The 23,330-nt window shown below is 37.9% G+C and overlaps 1 protein-coding gene across 1 annotated transcript in view; it reads right to left on the reverse strand.

Annotated features, from left to right (window-relative positions):
• MYCBP2 (MYC binding protein 2) overlaps positions 1 to 23,330 on the reverse strand; it is a 270,674-nt gene that overhangs the window by 3,503 nt on the left and 243,841 nt on the right. Inside the window, 13 exon segments of the mRNA NM_001192817.3 lie at positions 123 to 230; positions 2,628 to 2,837; positions 3,937 to 4,044; positions 4,852 to 5,040; positions 6,189 to 6,292; positions 7,535 to 7,667; positions 8,034 to 8,162; positions 8,924 to 9,025; positions 10,955 to 11,074; positions 12,927 to 13,023; positions 14,630 to 14,913; positions 15,711 to 15,977; positions 17,017 to 17,097. Coding sequence (NP_001179746.2) covers positions 123 to 230; positions 2,628 to 2,837; positions 3,937 to 4,044; positions 4,852 to 5,040; positions 6,189 to 6,292; positions 7,535 to 7,667; positions 8,034 to 8,162; positions 8,924 to 9,025; positions 10,955 to 11,074; positions 12,927 to 13,023; positions 14,630 to 14,913; positions 15,711 to 15,977; positions 17,017 to 17,097 — 1,932 coding nt within the window.

The following is a 23,330-nucleotide window of genomic DNA, read 5'->3' on the forward strand; positions in this document are numbered from 1 at the left end:
AAATCGCAGAAAATACTGGGGAAGAAGCCTATTATACCATCCCCATGATATTATACTAGTAGTCTAAAAAAACAGATGTTTAACATTTCTAAACTGTTCCTTCTAATAAAATGTTCTCCCACCTGAGCCCTGGACACATCAGAACAGGCACCACAAATGAGTTCTCTAGGATCATAATCATCCCCTTGTCCAGCCTCAGCATCGCAGCGAGCTTCACCACCAAAATATGCCTAAGGAGGGAAGAGACTTAGATTACAGCAGCAAACAGAGAACTCTGCCATGGGAGGTTCAGTGTGGCTGCAGTGGAAGTGAAATCGAGAGGCCTCTGGAAATATTATTGTCTGTTAGACATTCCCTTGCAATGCCAAGCGGAATATATACAGGATGCCGCTGTAAGAAACAGATCAGGACAAGAAATATGGTTTCTGCAATTCTGGAATGGATTCATGCTTACAGTAGGAAGTTCAAAGACTGAACTGTGATAGCAAAATAACAAAAGAATGGATAGTATTCCAAATAAATATCAAGAACAGTATATTAAGTAGTAAAGAGAAACTATGCTTTTCCAAGGCAAAGTTTGAATAGTTTTTCCTTTTTGACATATTAAATACCATATTCCCATCTACTCCTCTAAAAATATGCCTAAAATAAATATTAGATATTCCATTCAGAACACTGCTCATACTCACAGAGCTACACTGTATGCAGGAACTCAACAGTATCTAATACAGATACTTGAATATATGAAATTACCACAATGGGTAATTTATCTGTATTTGCTTTGGGCACAAAATAAATTCAATTATAATTGGGGCATTCTGCATATATAACATGTCTCATAGCCAAAGAAACTGTATCCATAATTCTGTATAAATGAGTCAATAGAAAGTTATTATCTGTACTAGAAAACAGGTCGAAAGACAAGGCTTCATTGATACAGAGGTTATAAATGGTCGTGCACTGGCTAAATCAGGCCTCAGAAGTATTTCATTTGTCCTGGGGGCCTATTCCAGTTGTTTCACTTTTCGAGATTCCTGGCTCGGCTTCCTAAGGCATTTGACTCTCATCTGTATGGTAGTACAATATTCATTTATGAGATCCAGTACATTAAACACAGAGAAATAACATTTTATTCTTTGTAATAATTCAAGGTTCACAAATAAATGGTACACACTGGTCTTTCCTCGAGTGTGGATATTTGTTTGCCTTCCTGGCTTTCGTCTATTTAGCCTGCCATTCATTATCTGTATTTTCTTTTCCTTATGTTGAGAGACTATCTTTCATATATTGATTTCTTCCTTCCTTCATTCATTCTCCAATTAATGGTGTCTAATAAGCACCAACTACTGGAGGTAGAGAAATTTTAAAAAGTTGTGTTCATCCTCATGGAACTTACCAAGTGGGACAGAGAGACATGTGAACATCACTGTGATGCAGAATAAGAAGGGTTAAGATAGATGTATTCAAGACATCAGAATGGCGTGGTGGCACTGAGGGGGCGGGGCACACTACAGAGAAGCCTGAGCCAAATCCAGAAGTGTGATCAGACAGATTTGATCACGTATCAGGGCGTGTGTGGATGGGTGGGTCACAGGTGAGAGTAAGATGCAGAGAAGGAGGCAGAGAAGAGCATTCCAGGGAGAGAAAGGCCTACAGGACGGCATGCAGGTGCCAGTGAGTGAGCACACGTGGCCCAGTTTGGGGAATTGCAAGTTGTTCTGTAATCTGCTGCATGGGGCACAAATGGAAGCATGTCGGGAGATGAGACTTGGAGAGCTGCTGTGTGTGGCGGGGGCGGGCTACAGGGTTGTAAGCAGAACAGCGACCAGTGGAATTCTAAGTGTGGAGCATGGAGTGGAGGGGTTAGGGGCTCCACACAATGAGCCCAGAGAGAAGGTTCCTCCTATAATTACCAAAGGAAATGATTCAGGTTGCTGAAGATGTAGGAAAAAGGAAAAAAGCTCAGAAGAGATTGAGAGGCAGAACCAACTTTGTTAATACAGACTGGAGATTGAGACAGTCAGAAGTATCTGTGAGAAATCTAAATGTCTGGTAGACAACTGGATATTTATATCTAAATCTCAAAAATTCTGGAGGGTCAGAACAATACAGGTAGGCAAAGGCATGTGTCTGCAGGTCACCAAAGGCACAGAGGTGTTACTGGGCTAGAATGGATGGCTGGGGAAACAATATGTAAGAGTAGGTGAATAAAAAGAAACTCTATGAGGGAATTAAAGAGCAGTGACCAGAAAGGCAGGAAGATACCAGGAAAAGTCTTGTCCTGGAAACCGAGGAGGCAAGGATTTTTAGAAGGGAAAGGTCAAAAGAGTTAATCAAGCAAGAGAAGTTTATTTAAGAAGTAACTGGATTCAACAAACAATACTGATGGGAAAGAGATTATGCAGAGAAATATTTCATGTTCTGGAAACAATTTGTATATATTTTTTTAAAAAAGCCCAAAACAAACTAAGAAAATAAATTCTACTTGAAGCAGAGCACCAAACGTTTTCATTTTTAACTTCAGACTGAAGGTATGAGAATAATTAGATGTCATTTGACAATTCAACTTCTTAATCGCATAGGTAATCTCTAGTTCTTAAAAACTGGTCATATGATTAACAGCATACCTTTCTGCATTTGTAACAGACATAATATGCGTATCTATTCATGGCATAGCCAGCGGGGTCATTGTAAAATCTCACACCAGGAGTTGTGATAGCTTCGCTCTTATGCAGACCCTCGTATTCCAGTCTCATCAGGGCTTTTCTTCTGACATCCTCATAGAGCTCTTTTATTGGATCAAGCAGGTCTTTTAACACTATATGATTTATCTTGTTCTGAAATTAAAAAAAAAAAGAACATTCTCTACCCAAAAGAATCGTTTATTTATTAATTCAAGAAACAGTGTTCATCTAAGTGCCAAGCACGGTGCTAGGAGATAATGAAAACATTTCCTAAATAAAATATCATTGAAAAATAATCCTGGACAGTCCTCACAAGCCTGTATTTTCCCAAGAGCAGCGAAAGTGGGGCACAAACATGAAAATTCCACTGCAGCAGCTTCATATTTCCTAGCATGAAATATATCTCCTGCGGCCTTAGCTGTTCCTGGAATGAAAGGTTACCCTGCTGCCACAAATGTGTGTGTGTGTGTGTTTTGGTTCCTTGGGGGTAGGGGAGGTTACATAATAGAAATGAACAAATAGTATTTCTCTATTATTTTCCTGTATCATTTCCTAAACGTGACTTTTCTCTGAAGCACCAAACGAAAAGGGAGAGAAAATACTACCGTCTTTTTGAACGTGGCTCAGTCTTACCAATGGCTGTGCTGAGTCCATGTTACACGCTACACACCCTGTGCAAGCACACCCGTGAACAAGCTTCTGTGTTAAGCACTGTTAGCCTGCCAAAATAACTGCTACTCTGGTCACTACCTTTGCAGAGATGTGTCACAATGTGGAGAATTTTCTCCTTGTTTTCCCTGCGCTCTAAGGAATCTGTCCTAATGGCACTTCAAGCCCAGGTTTTACTCTCTTATGGCAGCTGTGAGCACCTACTGGCACCACAGGCTCATTCTTCTTTTGGGTAGTCATGCACTCTTCTGTCATGTGGTCTGAACCCTGAGAGGTCTGAAAGCAGTGATGTGTGCCCTTCGATGCACGACAATGTCTACATCAATTTCCTGATGTAATAGTTTAACTTAATTAGCTTTTCAGGGACAATTAATGTCTTGAAATGTATTATAATAGATACAGATCTTATTATATTCTTAGGTACTACCTGTGTGAACAGAGTAGAAACTGAAGGGGGCTGTTGAGACACAGCAGACTGGGAAGGTCACCTAGAGATGCTGCCACGTGTTTATTTTGAAAGACAAAAGATGAAGACAGAGATGAACATAAATAGGAAGTAGGTAATTTCTGATGCTTTCCATACCTTGCAAATGGGACAAGATATAAATCCAAATGTTATCCTTGGACCAAGCCATCTGTTTTCCAAAACTCGTCGACAGCACTGTAAGTGGAATACATGACTGCAGTCCAGCTTAAAGGAAAAAAGGAGAAGGGATATAACCACATGTAATAACCATAATTACGAATAACTGACAGATGATTCAGTGTAGGCTGCTACTTAGAGCAGGTAAGAGAAAAATCTAGAAATTTAGTAGAATGAAATTCCAGCCTTCTGTTATTCATGGGACATTACGAACAAGATCTTCAGCTTCTCCCAATTTTCATTATTTATGTATCAATATCACCTTATAGACAGTAAGCTGGGTTAGGGAGAAATGAGAAATATTCAGTTTTGTACCTCTTAGGAAGAAGAAGAAACTATTGATTAAAAAATTTAAGATTTGTTTTTGAGAATACTCATTGTCTTAGAGTCACAAGAACTGAACATATAAACAAACAACCAGTAAATGTTAATGAAAATCTTACTGAGCAAATTGTAACTTCCATAATATTACTAGTATATTACAGATGTATGTATATACATTATATATAGAGGTATGTATTATTATGCACGGATCAATTACATAATGCTGTAAAATGCCATGCTGAATTTTGGAAATTAAGAAGAGAGAAGCTATTGAATAATTATTTTTTTTCTCCCTTATGAACACTTTAGACATTCACTTGACTATACAGGCTCATACAAACCACAGATAAAAGCTCAGTGTACAACATGGACACAGAACAAAAAGAGCATTTGCTCTTTAAGAAACTGGTAGACATTAGTGGGACAGTTTCACCCAATTATAAGAGAGTCAATCACTTCTTTACTTGATGAGTATATTTATATTTCTTACTGAAAAATCTAGACACTTAATGCTTTACAAGCACAGACAACCTGAATGGCTGGTGCGGCCGAGAGTGCTTCCGTGAAACAGATCATGCACATGTCATCGGCGTCCTGCTTCAGGGTGGTGGCATTTTTATCACAGCCGTGTAGACAGGGCAGACAGTGCTCTTCGTTTTTAACACCTCCACATGGATGGCCACAAGGGTGGGTCTTGCTACAGGCTATCTTAGCATACTCCTGTTAAAGGTGAATTATAATACGGCACAGAAAATATATTAAAAAAAGGCAAACAGCCTGGTAAATTATATCCAATATGTTAATTTCCTAAGATACTTTCCCAGAGGAAATAGATATAAGGTTAAATAACCACAAAGTAGTTATTTTTATTCTCTGCTTGAATATAACTTAGGATTAACAAAGTTTATTTTTCTTTTAATGTGATTAAAAAAAATTTTACTCCATATAAAGGGAAAGCTGATTAAAAACTGAACTGCAAGTTTAGTCTATTTGTTATCATGCATAGCCAGGAAGTTAAAAAAAAAATTCCTGACAATTATCCAATCACCAACTGTGTGCATGTTAAGTCACTCAGTCATGTCTGACTCTTTGCGACCCCATGGACTATAGCCCGCCAAGCTCCTCTGTCCATGAGATTTCCCAGTCAAGAATACTGGAGTGGTTTGCCAACCAACTACCCTTCATTAAAATGGGGATTACAAAAAATACAGGCATCTTTCATTATCCGGACTATCCAAATTCTTGTTAACTAAAGTGAATAATCAAAGTATTTAGATAGCATGGGACATATATAGATGTTTAGGCTTAAACAAATTCAAGGAAACAAATAAAATGTGTAACGCAGCCCATAGATCTATGGCACCCCACTCCAGTACTCTTGCCTGGAAAATCCCATGGACGGAGGAGCCTGGTGGGCTGCAGTCCATGGGGTCGCTAAGAGTCGGACACGACTGAGCGACTTCACTTTCACTTTCCTGCATTGGAGAAGGAAATGGCAACCCACTCCAGTGTTCTTGCCTGGAGAATCCCAGGGACAGGGGAGCCTGGTGGGCTGCCGTCTACAGGGTCACACAGAGTCGGACACGACTGAAGCGACTCAGCAGCAGCAGCAGCAGCACAGAAGAAAATTTTAAATATATACAATGGTGACAGCTGGGAAACATAAAAGAGATTGCTTTGGGTTTGAGGGCTTTAACTGATCATTCTCCAGCTTTGGTAACACACCCAACTCTTGACATGGGTAATATGCTAATTTAGAAAACGAAAGTGATTCTGAGCTCCAACTCCCACTTATACCAAGTGAAGGTGTCATGAGGGAACACGTAAGCAAGCTCCTCCTCACTGTGATGGCCCGACGCCACACGCACCTGGCAGTCTGCATCGGAGCAAACACTGCCAACAGCAGACAACTCCGTTCCGCTCCTGGAGCCACAGAAACGGCATGCCTCCGAGCTACTTGTGGTGGGTTTTCCTAGGTGCAAGCAGAAAAGAAAAATCCTCCTTAAGCATATGTTTTCTACATATTTTACTATAACTAGTTGAAAGAAAAAAAAAAAAAGCAAACCAGGAACGTATCACTTGCTATCATTGAGAAATCAGCCTGGCAGTTTTGTAGCCGAATGGTTGTAAGCTGCCCTAATTACAAAGCAAATAATCACACACACACAAAAGGATAAGAAACTGAAGAGCTATCTGAAGCCAAATAAATTATTAACTGATTTATTTATACTTTACCACAGAAATAGACTAGTCAAGACAGCAGGTCGAGCAGCTATGGTCAGATCCCTCATTATAAGACCACAATATCAGACAAAATATAACAACAAAAATTACATAAAAATACTTGGAAGAAAGAGAAATCATTCACGTACCTTTCCCAGCAACAATATTACAAGATATAGAGAAAAACTATTACCAGAGGATATGAAATGTGAATAACAGAAAAATTCCCAGAGAACTTAAGGTAACAGAGCAATTTGAAAGGAATTTAAATCTATTTGAAATAGCTGAAGAAGGAACAGAATCCATAAGAGAACAAAAGGAAAGAAAACAAGATTTGAAAAATACAGACCAAGCTCATTATAAAACATAAATATTGTATAAAAATCTAAATACAATACCTGAATTTAGCAATATTTATAGAAAATATATTTTTAAATGAACAGTTTATATCATAATTACAAGGATGGTTCAAACACTAGAACAGTTACTAATGTAATATATATTATATGGAGGAATAATAGGTGGAAAAAAACCAGCAGTGAGAGAAAAAAAGACTATGCTCTTGGAGCATGAAAAGTTATTCATATTTAAATTTGTCAGATTTATGCCTAACACCAAAATTAGAAATTTGTGTCAGAAAAACAGCAGACTAAAGAGGTGCTGAAAATCGGGAATTGCTAAGATTCAATGTACCTTTAAGCTGAAAATACTCCAGAAAAAAATCAAAAGATGAAAAAAGTTAAAAAAAATCAAAATGAAAAATTCATGTTTCAGATAAAATGACTTGCTCAAGGTCGCACAGCTAGTTTATAATATAGAACACTGATATAAAAATATAGATGGTGATCAATGCTGTCATAATCACTTATCAGGAAACACTCAAAATTATTCACATTAAATGATTAAATTAAACCAACATCTAGTTGAACCATAATCAGTAGGGATGGTTCACTCTACTTGCTAGGCATGATTCAGTCCTAAATCTGTTTACCTGTATGTTCTCGGAATTCCACCATTGCCTTCATTGTTTTAGAATCTGCTAATGCCATCAACCAGAACAGTTTGGTTCTGCCACAACCTTCATGAAGGTCAACCTTTATAGCTTCTTCTTCTTCCTTGAAGACCTATAGTATCATTAAAAAAAAGAGGGAAATAAATTTATCACTCTCAAAGAAGATGTATAAAATTTAATTATGCAATAATGAATAATTTATTAGGCACTCTAAGAAACTTTAGGTATTTCTAGTCTTCTCGTTAACCTTCACAACCACCTCATTTTTTATAAATGTGGAAACCAAGTCTCAGAGATTAAACGACATTCTTGATTGACACAGTTGGTAAATGAGACAGCTGGGAATTCCACCAAGGTCTTTGATTCCAAGGTCCATTTTTCTTCCCCATGACACCAATTCTCTTTCCCACTTTTATTTCTCACTGAATATATTTTATGTTCCAGACACTGTTATGCATGTAAATGCAGAAATCGTCACCTGTCTTTGATGAGTTTTGGTTCGCCGATGAAGATGAAGGAATCTGTCACAGTCAGTACATAGGTTTCCACATACATTGCACAAAATGATTGCTGCAGTTTCACCATCATCATGGTTATCACACATTGGCTAGAAAAGGACATTTCCATATGTTACAGCAGATTAACCAGAAAGGCTTAAATACTCATACACCCTGAATGTGATTTATTTACAACAGGATCAGATTGTTACTCTGAACTCTAATAAGAATTTAGAATTTGAATGTTAAACAGAATTATGGCAAATGTACTTAACTATAAAAAATCCCCAAATCCATGATTAATGGGCTACGTATGTTCAGTGATGTACAAAATAATCATTATACTTTTTTTTAGAGACTTAAGAAAATTTCTCCTGTTACATTCAAACATTCTATATGCTAAATGAATAAATAATGCATTTTTGACACATGAATGTTAAGGAAATGTTTAAAGGGCCTATATAAAGTTTTTCCTTCTGGGGAAGCAAGGGACACTTCACAAACTCTAAGTACATTTGTGAATAAATTGCATCTCATGTTGCTCTCTTACTGCTTTATTTCCTTCATCTCATAAGACATTTTAGTACAAAATCTAGATACAGAATCAGAGTCTGGCTAAAACCAACTTTTGATAAGATGCAAACATGACTCAGAGAAGAAAGGAGAAGTTTTCTCAACATAATTAAATCCCCTGATATACCACGAAGAGGAAACCCCAACTGCAGAGACTTGTGAGATGGAACTTGGGCCATGTGATGCAATTTTTCAAGAGTTCCACTAATTGTGCATTTTGACACGTGGAGTAAAGCTAGGCTAAAGCTTAGTATAAAGAAAAACAAGCTAGATTTGTATAAAGTAACTCTGATCTTACCATTTGTTTCTGCTGTCCATCCTTTCCCATCCATCTCCCTGAGGAGAGGCGGTCGACATGGTCCTGGTCGAGAACACACAGCGAAGCCAGAGCAAGCCAGAGCTGGTGAAAGGAAACGCGGTTATACCACCGACTTAGAGGACACGGACTGCCACGGCTAAGCAATGTTAGCTGGACGTGAGGTCCCCAGAGGTACTCGGGTCTTCCTGATGTGGCAGCAGGCACACACGCCCACCACTGTGTGTGCCAGGTTCACAGTAGGAATGCAAACATACTGAATAAACGACTTGCTCAGATGAACCACTCTGTTGTCTTTCTGACATATAAAATTACCCCTTAATATTCTAATGTGTAAACAGTGTATCAATACATAAATTTATATACTTAATATACCAGTGTCTCCTATAAATTTTTCCATGTAGTGGCAATGAATTCCAAGGAAGGTGGGAGAAAGGGCTGTTGAATTTTTCAGTCCCATAAGAAGTGGGGTAGTAAGGGATTCTCAGAAATCTCTGTACGCACCTAACAGCCTAGTGCCAGGCTTGATACACTTTGTCAGGAATAAGTCAACATCTTACAAGGTTTAGAAGACTGTCCTCAAATATAATTTAGAATTTTCTGAGGCTTAAAGTGTAAGTTTTATTTTTATATAGAATATTACTTCACTACTGAAAAATAGAAAATGACTCAAATGTTTCAACGCTGAGAAGTGCAAATGAGTGTCACTGGATATGGAGTAAAGAGAGAAGAAAAGCAGGGAAAGAAAAACCAGAAGAAAAGCGTGCAATGAGAAAGGTGAGAGCAAACATCAGAACCTGTGCAGCCTATGTGTTGGGAAAAGGTCCCAGAGTCACAACTGGCAACGTGGCATCAACTGGCTTTTTCTGCCCAAGGGAAAAACAATGTATCTTATTTTTCAGACTTCTGAGGATTAGCTTAGGCATTTTCTACCAGTTTTTACTTCTTCCTAATGCTGTCACATTACCCTGCTTCAAGGAAATGTCAAATTTCGTTTGGAAGTGTATGGGACATGATACTAGGTAGGTTAAAATCTACGGTAGATCTCTCATTTGAAGGATGCAATCTCACTTCCTAAGAGACTCTGCCCCACTGTGCCCTGCGCACACTTTCTGTTTTTTAAAAGTAAGGCCTACACATTCAGTAAGTAGGCCATACGGCTCTATTTTAGGACAACTGAGTTATTACGGAAGAAGCAGGTAGAGGTCTTGTCTTTAAAGGATCTCAGTCTATCACAGTGTCACACTGATACTAAAGTTATCAGGAAATATCATTAGAAACATAGTACACTGACATATAGGTAATACAAAACCAGTATATCCTTTACAAAATCCTTGAATAAATAGTGAATGAAAGTCGCTCAGTTGTGCCCAACTCTTTGCGACCCCATGGACTATACAGTCTATGGAATTCTCCAGGCCAGAATACTGGAGTGGGTAGCCTTTCCCTTCTCCAGGGGATCTTCCCAACCCAGGGATTGAACCCAGGTCTCCCATATTGCAGGCAGATTCTTTACCAAGTGGAGCTATGAGGGATGTATATCCTTAGCTCCCTTAAAAATAACAAAAACAAATGACAAAGAACACCTAACAGTGAATATTAAAAATTACTATACTTAGCTTGTAATACAAAAAAACCCTTCATACTTTTTCAATAAATACAATATTTGATATGAAAAAAAAAAGTGAAGCAGGTGGGGAAGGGATGGATTGGGAACTTGAGATTAGTAGATCCCAACTATTATACAGAGAACTGGTAGCAGCAAAGTCCTACTGTATAGTACAGGGAACTATATTCAATGTCCTGGGATAAACCATAATGGAAAAAGAGTATGAAAAAGAATATATTTATATGTGAATCGGAGTAGAAATTAACACATTATAAATCAACTCTATTCAATAAAGTAAATTTTTTTAAAAAGTAAATTAAGCTGACTTATTGATTTAAATTTGTTTAAACCTATAAGGAAAAAGAACAGGCAACAACAATACAGACCAAATCAAGGAAACCTACCCTAGTTGTTGCAATACACCTCACTGGAGATCTGAATTCCTCCTCCATCTTGGTCAGGGCAATGATGGTTTCCGCAATGGCATTTTTTGTCACTCTTGACCACGCTTCTGACAAATGACCCTAATGACCAGGACAGAATAATGTGATAAGCAACCAGACAGGTAGAATCAAAGCAGAAAATTTTATTCTTTTAACATCCCTCACCAAACAGGAAACTTTGCTAGTAGAATTTTAGATCAAAGGACATACTTTAAAAATCCTTCACAACCATATTATAAACTCAACCTCTTATTACTATTTAGATGATTCAAAAGAAAAGTATGTAAAAATTTAGGTTCCCAAGATGGGGAAACAGTGGAAACAGTGTCAGACTATTTTTTTGGGCTCCAAAATCATTGAAGATGGTGATTACAGCCATGAAATTAAAAGATGCTTACTCCTTGAAAGGAAAGTTATGACCAACCTAGATAGCATATTCAAAAGCAGAGACATTACTTTGCCAACAAAGGTTTGTCTAGTCAAGGCTATGGTTTTTCCTGTGGTCATGTATGGATGTGAGAGTAGGACTGTGAAGAAGGCTGAGTGCCGAAGAATTGATGCTTTTGAACTGTGGTGTTGGAGAAGACTCTTGAGAGTCCCTTGGACTGCAAGGAGATCCAACCAGTCCATTCTAAAAGAGATCAGTCCTGGGTGTTCATTGGAAGGACTGATGCTGAAGCTGAAACTCCAATACTTTGGCCACCTCATGCGAAGAGTTAACTCACTGGGAAAGATCCTGATGCTGGGAGGGACTGGGGGCAGGAGGAGAAGGGCACGACAGAGGATAAGATGGCTAGATGGCATCACCGACTCAATGGACATGAGTTTGAGTAAATTCCGGGAGGTGGTGATGGACAGGGAGGCCTGGCGTGCTGCAGTTCATGGGTTTGCAAAGAGTTGGACACGACTGAGCGACTGAACTGAACTGAACTTTTTTCCTACAGAATTCAAGGGCATTTCACCTTACATTTAGATAAAAACATAACAAACACTAAGGTGTCTATGACTGAGACATTTTGATCAAGAAACCCTGTTATTTAACATAGAACTCATACATCTAAGCTGATTTGCTTTAGAGGAGTACTACTGGAACCCAAGAGCATAAATGGATTTAAATTACAATTACATTAATTCGCTGACTTGATTTTTACTGAAAACCAACATGTCACTACTATAGAATTTTGGTATTCCCAAACATCCTTCCTACATATGTTCATCCAGTGAACATACTCAAAGAGCCTACTTGAGAACTGAAAACATTCTCCATTTCTCCCACTGAGGAAATGTCTATGCTGCTGGAAATGTGACAGAACTTCATTTTTTTCCAGAACATGCTTACTAATCTCATATCCATGTGCTAGCAGTCGTTAAAGGGACAGCTCCAATTTCAATTTCTCTTCCTCCAAAATGCTTGCCGTTTACTCCACCTCTCAGGATCTACCATCCACAGTGTCCTGCCCTCTTTGGGCTGGACTCCTGGAAGTACAAGAGCCAGGCACCCTGAGAAGTAATTACCTTTCCTCCACACTCCTGGATCTCCCCACAAAAGTAAAACCTGGACAGCAGTACAGGACATTCAGTAAACCATGACAACGGAAGACTGAGAAAGCTTCACACTAAAAAAGGCCCTTTCTTGTCTAGAGTCTTGGACTCAGACTGCTTTGTAGGGTTCAAACAGTATACTTTGTTTTTTAAGCTTTAAGTCTTGGAAGACTTACGGAAATATTTCTCAAGCAAATTAATTGGGAAGCTTGAAATGCACACAGTTTACACAAAAGGAAAAATTTTTACCAACTGAAAAGACAAAGGGTGCAACAGTGAACTTACAAACAGAGCTTGTGAATTAGGCAAAGTAACATGAATGTCGTCCTAACAATTCAGTAGAATGATTACGCTACTTGTTTTGTTAATCACGTTTCTACTGGGAACTTACTGCGGCCATATCCTTAACAAGTTTAATGATGATCTCTGAGATCTGGGTAGGAGTGGAGCCCTTCATCCACCAATGACTCTCACCTCGACGGATGTAACTGCAAAGAAAAGTCAGCATTTGTAAACCAATCAGTAGTAGTTACAAATGAATAAGTCAAAAACTTATTTAAAATGATTCAACTGGTTAGGGCATTTTAAAAGAAAATTAATCACAATATTACTCATAATCTATCTCTTCAACTCTAAGAGAGTAGCTATTCTGATTATGTTCCCTTTCAAGTATTTCATTGTTTATTACTATAAATATCAAACATTATTTTTGCATGCATCTTTTAGAACAGTACCATTCAAAATAGATCCACAAACACAAACTATTTGTTACCAGTCCACATAAAGATAAGAGCTTGCACCAGAATGTCAACTACATGGCTAATTTACCACAGTTTAGTTTAGCTCACATTTTTTCCCCTGGCAAGACTATCCAGGTGAAGGAAGTGATACACTTATAACATTCTGGTGCTTAATGTCATGAACTGGCTCTTTCTCTAGCGTTATTCCAGATGTCCTTAATCTTCTGCTGTTATACACAATTCTGTATCAAACAGTCCTCTACAATATCTTTGTGTACATATATGAACATTTTTTGAGAGAAACAGTTCTACAGAAGTAAAACTGGTAGGTCAAAGGATATGCATATTTTAAATAGACTGATGCTATCAAACTGACATCCAAAAAGGTTTTAGCAATTTAGATGTCAGTTATGCGAATGCAAAGATATTTCACTATTGTTTTAATCTACATTTCTCTGACTACCACTGAAGTACCTTTTATTTATTGGCATTGGTAATTTTTTTAACACTTGTAATTATTTTTGGCTGTGTTGGGTCTTGGATGCGGCACATGGACTCTGAGATGTGGCACACAGTCTTCTCTGTCATTGTGGCACGTGGGCTCCAGAGCACATGGGTTTGCAGTTGCTGCTTGCAGGCTTAGTAGTTGCCCAGCGGCATGTGGGATCTTAGCTCCCTGACCAGGGACTGAACCCACGTCCTCTGCATTGGAAGGTGGATTCTTAACTACTGCACCACCAGGGAAGTCCTGGCATTTGTTAATTTCTCTTCTCTGAACTGACTATTCTTGTCAGAAATCTGTATTGGTTGTTTTTTCATTGATTTGTAGTCATTCTTCTAATATTACGACTAATAATTCATTGCCTACTAACTGTTAAATATTTTTTTCCAAGTCAGTTGTTTGTATTTTAAAAACAAACAACTTTCACTTTTATGTAGCCAAGCCTCTGAGTCTTTTCCCGTTACTTCAGGTTCTGTGTTTTACTTAAGGACGTCTTCTCAAATTGATGATTATAAAAATGTTCTATAATTTGTCCTAGTAGAGTTTAAAAGCAAAAATATGTGAAGTTTCAGTTGATCTCAAGTTTATTGTGAACATGGTGAGAGAGTCTATAGTTTTTTGTCTTGACTTGGGAAGTATTCTAACATCATATGCTCAGCAAATTTTTCTTTCTCCACTAATTTGAAAAGACACTTTTATTATACACAGCATTCTTTTTCATACACAGGTCAGTCATTTATGGCTTCTATTTCTGGTAAATACGCAAACAAGGTGGAATCTGAAGTGTCTGAAACCTTCAAACAGTAGCTCACTCCGTTCTATTTTTGTACCAAAACAGATGCAGTGACCCACCTGGAATTGAAAATCATCGGGAGGGTGACTGTTGTCACTCCTTTGCCCACGGAGGTACCAGCTGTTCCTGTGATGGTGGTTCCTTTGGCTTTTAGCTGTACTGTGAGTGCTTTGGCAATGCATCCTAGAAACATGTCCAAGATACCTAGCTTATTCCAATCTCCTTTCTCTGTTGAGTGAATAATGTCACTGATATCTGCTGGCGGGAGAGACTTGACTCCTATAATGCTGGCCAGACGGTTAGGGGTCACTTCAGGCAAAACTCGTCTTAGTAAGGAGGTCACCTGGTATGAAAAATAAGAGAATTCTATTTAAAGATTTGGGATTGACATATACACACAGCTATATTTGAAATAGATAACCAACAAGAACCTACTGTATAGCACAGGGAACTCTGCTCAATATTCTGTAATAGCCTAAATGGGAAAATAACTTGAAAAAGAATAGATAACATGTACATGTGACTGAATCTCTTTGCTGTCCACCTGAAACTAACACAACGTTGTTAATCAGCTATACTTCAATTTTTTGAAAAAAGATTCGTGTTTTATTTAAAGTATTCTTTTTTTTTGAGTCCAGCTGCCATTCTATGACTTCAAAAGTTTTGAGGACAGAGAAATGATTTAAGCTTGATTTAATTTCTCATATGACTACCACTCCAGGGCAGCAAGAAAAAAACACATCTCTTACTTGGTCATTATATATTTTACAGTAATAAGGCTGAGTAGCGGAATACTATTTATCACAATAGCACTAAAATGGAACATATTTTGTTCTTCCATATCTCACTATAATGAGTCAAAAAGAAAAACATGGGGTTAAAATACAATCCAAAAATCAAAATATGCTATAACAAACAAACCAACCAACCCCCCCTCCCGCCAAAAAAACACATTGATTCTCTTTGTTAGAATAATTTTTAACAATGTTTCAAACATGTATACCTGTGGCCCATTCATGTTGATGTATGGAAAAAACCATCACAATACTGTAAAGTAACCATCCTCTATATAAAATAAACAAATTAATTAAAAATAGAAAGTAACAAAATAAGCTTCCAGGTAGGAGATGTGCCAGTCACCTGTCTCTGGACGCGTGGGGAGGCAGTGTGGAGCAGAGAGAAGAGGTCCTGGAGTAGAGTCAGCTGCTGGGCCAAGTACTGCCGGCCCACGTTGGAGCCGCTCAAGGCCAGGACCATGGAGAGCAGCTCGAAGCAGTAGGCGTCAGAGGAGGCGTCTTCATCATTGGGCTGGGAATTGGCATTTTCTTTGCTTGATATGGCATGTTCCCATTCCTCGCGGACTCTGGTGGCTTCCATGCGAATGGCCTGGACGATGTGAGCACACACCTGTTCAAGGGCAACATAAAGAAAATGTAAAAGTGTTTATTTGTAAGGTTTAATTAAAAAAAAAAAAAAAGGATATTAGTTGATACTCAATTTAATACTCTTCCTTCCAGTTAATTCTCCATCATACCATTCTCTTAACACATCTTAAAAACAATTAAGGAAAACGACAATTAAAAACCTGAGTATTTAAATCAATTAGTATAGAAATGAATGCTATACTGGTTACCAATTCCCCTACCTGTGGTTTAAGACATGAAATGAAAACAAATCACCATATTTAATCACTTCTAAGGCATCTTTTCCCCCATATTTCTATTCATAATGTGATTTGTAATTGATACAATTCATAATTTAATTGGCAGCAATTTTCTTTTTTTTAGTGACAGAAAAAAACAGCACATTTTACAACTGGTAGCTTCTACAAGTCAATAAAATGCTGTTAAAAAGATAAAGCACAAATAAATTTATGTGATTTATTTAAAAAAAGACTTAAGGTGTTTAAAGTTAAAATAGTGGGCCAATTTACAACCTAATTCAAAAGTCAGTATTTTATGTGACTTGGAAAGGGCTGATTTTATGTTACTTAGGTATTCCCAAAGTGAATTCCCATTACATGAATGATCTAGTGCTACTATGCCATCTTGTGATAATTAGAAATATCTAACACTGGTTTAGTTAACATTATAACTGCTCAGCAGAATAATTTAAAAAAACAACAACAAACAAAAAAACAAAGGGGAAAGGAACACAGGAAATGTAAATGAAATCTGATATAACTGGGTATTTGACACCAAAATGAAACAATCTACCTGAAAATGAGAAAAACAAAGAGCGGCAAGGTAAGAGTTAACATTGATAACAAAGTCTTTAAAGTGATGCAGGTATGCCAACATACTCCTTCCTCTCTAGAAAAAGGCAGACACATTCTGCAGGACCTATAAAAGAGTCAGCATAAAAAAGCCCCCATAAATTTTGGAAAATGCTTTACACCCTAAAAACAAACAAACTGATGGAGATTGTGAAATGACTATTGACCAACCTGTTTCTGTAGGTTAGTCAGTTTACTCCTGCTGAAGATGATTCCAACCATATGTTCTTTCAGGTCAGCGTCTGATGTTGCCTTTAGATACAAAAGGGGAAGAAAAGGAAGCAGGCTCTTTTAATAAAATTCATATATTCAACATTTTGAAATGTCTTGATAAGTAATTATACAGGTATCTTTACAAGGTGAATTCATTTTAAATTGAGATCTATAACACTAAAAAGAAGGATTAAAAGTTTGAAGAAATCACTATTGGCTAATGTGACCATAAAAAGGACAAAATTTCTGACTTTAAGAAATCCAGAGAAGTTTACTTCATGGATTTCTTTATAATCTAGTCAATTTGTGTCAGTTCGTTTAAATCTATTTCTAAACTGTGAACACTATTAGTTCATATCCTATATTTGGTTATTAGAAGAGCAACTCAGGAAAATGACATTTGGTTAGAAAGGAAGTATCCTAACAACACTCTCTGATAATGGTGGTCTTAAGTTATTCCAACACTGACTGTAAACAAAGAAACCTATCACAAGAAGACATAAGAAGGCTGAAGTTTTATAGTGCCTATCACGTGTAGGACACTGTTTTAAGTGGTAGATAAATATACAAACAGATATAAGTATACACATACACACAACCTTATTTAATCTTCAGAAAGACCCCATAAGGGGTTTGATGTTCTGCCTGCTTTATAGGTAAGAAAACTGAGGCAAAGCACCCTTGTATTAGAATTGAAAATGACTCTTGGTTTCACTTTTCTTAGGATAGAGACAGCCACAAGAGAATGTTGCTCCCACCTTATTAGTGAGAAAAGCTGGTAATCTACAGAACTGTAATTTTTGGGTGCCCACTAGAGAGCTGACATAGGCAACCAGGTGAACTAAAATCTAAATTGACAAATCCATATTGTTGGACACTTCAAATTGTTTCTGTACCTAATACAAGTAAATGAGAAAACAATGAACCTTACCTATCAGCAAGGTTCTTACAGATCTGAACAAAACTATCAACCAACTGAATTAACCACATTTGTAGAACTCTTCAAACAACAACAGCAGAGTTCACATTCATTTAAGTGCACATGGACATTCGCTAAACTATACCATTACTATGAGCCAGAATTCAGGTCTTAATAGCCTCAAAAGTGATGAAATTATACAACTATATATATATATACACACACACATTTGACCACAAAGGAATTAAAGTAGAAATTAACAATACAAGGCTATCAGGAAAACTCCCAATATTCAGAAATTAAATAAGACACTTGTAAATTACCCAGAAGTGAAGGATAAATCAAAATCGAAGTCAGAAAATATTTTGAATTGAATGAAATGGAAAAAAACAATACTCAAATCTGTGACACTAAAGCAGTGCTAAGAGGAAAATCACAGCATTACTTATATGAGAAAAGAAAGGCCTCAACTCATCATATTAGGACTTTAAGAAGTCAGAAAAAGAACACACTGAATCCAAAGCTAACAGCTGGAATGATATAATAAAAGAAGATACATCACAATAGAGTCTAAAGATAAGAGTATATTATGAACAACTTATGCCAATAAATCCAGCAACTCAGATGAAATGGGCAAATTACTTGAAAGGCAGAACTACCAAAGCTCACTCAAAAAGAATGGGTAACTGCAGTTTCCTTGGAAAACTAAGGAGAGTAAGTTTGTAGAATAAATTTTGTGTGTGTTTGTGTGCTACATATAGCTAGAATACACATTAACAAATGAGTTCCTTTTAGACAGGGAGATCTTTTAACTTCTTTCATAATTTATTTTGCTTTTTCCTTTTTAAAAGCAGCTGTATTGACACATAGTTCACATACCATATTATTCATTCATTTAAAGTATATAATTTAATGGTTTATATGCATGCACAGATAAGTGCAGCCATCACCACAGTCAATTTTAAAGCATTTTTACCACCCCAAAAAGAAACACTGTGCCACTCAGTTATCACTCCTCTAGCTCATCTTCTTTAAACAAAAATAAAGTACATATAAGGAAACACTGCATATCGATTAATATACACAGCAATATATGGTTATTTTACTGAATAAAAGAAAATGAAAAAAGAGAAATATATAAGAAATCCATTCTGATAAAAATTCTCAATAAACGAGGAACATCCTCAAACTGACTAAGCACAATTACAAAAAATCTACAGTGAAAGACTGAATATTTTCCTTTTCCAATCTAGAAAAGACAAATATATGTGATCTCACGACTTTTATTCAACATGGTAACTGAAGGTATTAGTCAGTAGAATAACACAAGATTGGAAAGAAAGAAGTACAACTGGCTTTCTTTGAAGACCATATGATTATCTATGAAGAAAAATTCCAAAGTTACTACAAAAGAGCTTCTCAAACTATTAAGTAAATTTAAGACCATGAAAAAAGTGAAAGTGAAAGTCGCTCAGTTGTGTCCGACCCTTTGAGACGCCATGGACTACACAGTGCATGTAATTCTCCAGGCCAGAATATTAGAGCGGGTAACTGTCCCTCCTCCAGGGGATCCTCCCCTCTGGGGACTGAGCCACATTCAGTGTAGGTCTCCCACATTCCAGGCAGATTCTTAACCAGCTCAGACACCAGGGAAGCCCAAGAATACTGAAATGGGTAGCCTATCCCTTCTTCAGTGGATCTTTCCCAACCCAGAAACTGAACCAGGGTTTCCTGCACTGCAGGCAGATTCTTAACCAACTGAGCCATAGGTGTCCCTTAAGAAGACCATAGCATGAAAGTTTAATGCACAAAAGTCAATTGCGTTTTTATGTACTAGAAATGAATAACTGCAAAGTGAAATAAAAAATATTTACAATAGTATCAAAACCATCAAATGCTTAGGGATCAATTTTAAAAAGTGTGTATAAGACATGTACACAGAGCTTAACTATAAAACATTGCTGGCAGAAATTAAAGAAGATATAAATAAATGGACAGAACTAAATATAATATTCATGGATTTGCTGTTGTTGTTTAGTTGCTAAGTCTTGACTCTTGTGCAACCCCATGGACTGTGACCCACCTGGCTTCTCTGTCCATGGGATTTCCAGACTCAATATTAAGATGTCAATTCTCCCCAAACTGAGCACTTTGGTGCAATTCCAATCAATATTCCAGCAGGCTTAAAAAAAAAAATTTATGTTTTTTTTTTTTTTTTTCTTACTTGAATGAAATCCTTGCTGGGTACAATAATCTGGGCTGTAGGTTATTTTCTTTCATCATTTTAAGTATGTCTTGCCATTCCCTCCTGGCTTGAAGAGTTTCTATTGAAAGATAAGCTGTTATCCTTATGGGAATTCCCTTGTGTGTTATTTGTTGTTTTTCCCTTGCTGCTTTTAATATTTGTTCTTTGTGTTTGATCTTTGTTAATTTGATTAATATGTGTCTTGGGGTGTTTCGCCTTGGGTTTATCCTGTTTGGGATTCTCTGGGTTTCTTGGACTTGGGTGATTATTTCCTTCCCCAGTTTAGGGAAGTTTTCAACTATTATCTCCTCAAGTATTTTCTCATGGTCTTTCTTTTTGTCTTCTTCTTCTGGAACCCCTATGATTCGAATGTTGTAGCGTTTAATATTGTCCTGGAGGTCTCTGAGATTGTCCTCATTTCTTTTAATTCGTTTTTCTTTTATTCTCTCTGATTCATTTATTTCTACCATTCTATCTTCTAATTCACTAATCCTATCTTCTGCCTCTGTTATTCTACTATTTGTTGCCTCCAGAGTGTTTTTAATTTCATTTATTGCATTATTCATTATATATTGACTCTTTTTTATTTCTTCTAGGTCCTTGTTAAACCTTTCTTGCATCTTCTCAATCCTTGTCTCCAAGCTATTTATCTGTGATTCCATTTTAATTTCAAGATTTTGGATCAATTTCACTATCATTATTCGGAATTCTTTATCAGGTAGATTCCCTATTTCTTCCTCTTTTGTTTGGTTTGGTGGGCATTTATCCTGTTCCTTTACCTGCTGGGTATTCCTCTGTCTCTTCATCTTGTTTAAATTGCTGAGTTTGGGGTGTCCGTTCTGTATTCTGGCAGTTTGTGGAGTTCTCTTTATTGTGGCTTTTCCTCGCTGTGTGTGGGTTTGTACAGGTGGCTTGTCAAGGTTTCCTGGTTAGGGAAGCTTGTGTCGGTGTTCTGATGGGTGGAGCTGTATTTCTTCTCTTTGTTCAGTCGCGCTGTGGGGAGGGAGGGAGGGATGCTGCAAACAAATAACACTGGCGTGCGCTCGCAGTGCCTCAGCCACACTGGGTCTGCCCCCGCTCACGGCGCATGTAGCCTCCCTGCCCACACTGCTCGGGCTCTAGGTTGTTCCGCCGGGAATAATCCGAGGCCAGCCCTGGGTTGCATGTACCTCCCAGGTCCAAGCCGCTCAGGTTCAGGCACTCGGGTAGTCCTCAGAGGCGCAGACTCAGTTGGGCCTGAGTTTTGTGCTCTTCCCAGGTCCGAGCAGCTCAAGTGATGAGGTGTTTGGCGAGCGCCAATGCTGCGACTTATCACCTCCCCGCCACTCGGTTATCTGGGTGTAAAACCGGCGCACCTTCTCAGGCAGATGTTAACCGTCCAGACCCCCAAAAAGTTTTAGTTAGCAAAGAAGCCTGCTTACAGTTTTATAGATAATGTCTCTCTGGGGCTGCGATTGCCCCCTTCCGGCTCTGGCTGCCTGTCACCGGAGGGGGAAGGTCTGCAGCCGGCTATCTCTGTTCAATTCTTTGTTCTGTGCGCGGGCCTGGCGGTCTTAGGTTAGGGCTGGCTTTTCGCGTGGTAGATATCCCACAGTCTGGTTTGCTAGCCCAAATTATTTCGCTCAGATAGTGCTCAGGGTATTGAGGCCAGATTCTTACTCTAAGCGATGCAGCCTGCGCTGCGCCTCCCTGCCCAGCCCCCGCTTGCTAATGGCGCGTGCAGGCGTCTGCGCTGCTTCTCCACTGGGGGAGTTACCGTAGGACTCGCAATCTTCGAGTTTTAATTGTTTATTTATTTTTTCTTCCTGTTATGTTGCCCTCTGTGCTTCCAAAGCTCGGCACAGATTCGGCAGTGAGAAGGTTTCCTGATGTTTGGAAACTTCTCTCTTTTTAAGACTCCCTTCCCGGGACGGAACTCCGTCCCTCCCTCTTTTGTCTCTTTTTTTGTCTTTTATATTTTTTCCTACCTCCTTTCGAAGAGTTGGATTGCTTTTCTGGGTGCCTGATGTCCTCTGCCGGCATTCAGAAGTTGTTTTATGGAATTTACTCGACATTTAAATGCTCTTTTGATGAATTTGTGGGGGAGAAAGTGTTCTCCCCCTCCTACTCCTCCGCCATCTTGGCTCCTCCCCTCAAAATTTATGTTTTTTGTGGAAGAAGAAGAAATTGATAATCTGCTTTTAAGCTTTATATGGAAATGGAAAGAACCTGGGATAGCCAAAACAACTTTGAAAAAGAACTTGGTTGGAATCTCTCTAAAGCTACAGTAAGGAATGTACTGAATCTCAATATAGCCTGATGTTGGTGTAAGAATGTACATATAGATTAAGGAAACAGAACAGAGTCCAGAAACAGACCTATACATTTCTGGTGGACTGATTCCTGACAAAGGGTAGTCTTTTCAACAAATGGCAGTAAAAGAATCAAATATCTTCACATCAAGAAAAAGAACCTCTACTCTTAATTTACACTGTATAGAAAAACTTGAAATATATATGGTTCTAAATAAAAGAACTAAACTTCTAATGTTTCTAGAAGAAAACAGGAGAAAATCTTCATGACCTTAGGTAAGACACAAAAATCATGAGTCATTAAAAAAAAAAAGATAAACTGAACTTTATCAAAACTAGAAACTTCTCTCTGAAACATAAGTCACAGACTAGGAGAAAATATTTGAAAATGTATTTTTATCAAACATGTATTTGGTAGAAGACCTATATATATATCCTGAATACATGAAGAAATCTTCCAACCAATAATAACACAAACAGCTCAATATAAAAAATATGGGTAAAAAATCTTAATATACATTTTGGTAAATGTACTACAGAGATGGCAAATAAATACATAAAAATTTGCTCAATATTATTAGTCACTAGTGAAATCCATGTTAAAACTACTACAAGGGGCTTCCCTGGTGGCTCAGTGGTAAAGAATCTGCCTGCTAATACAGGAGACATGGGTTAGATCCCTGGTCTGGGAGGATCCCATATGCCAAAGAGCAACTAAGTCCATGCACCAAAACTACTGAGCCTGTGCTCGAGCCCAGGAACCACAACTACTGAGCCCACATGGTCTAGCATTCATGCTCCACAACAAGAGAAGCCA

Source organism: Bos taurus, chromosome 12, assembly GCF_002263795.3.
Source record: "Bos taurus isolate L1 Dominette 01449 registration number 42190680 breed Hereford chromosome 12, ARS-UCD2.0, whole genome shotgun sequence".
Classification (NCBI taxonomy): Eukaryota; Metazoa; Chordata; class Mammalia; order Artiodactyla; family Bovidae; genus Bos; species Bos taurus.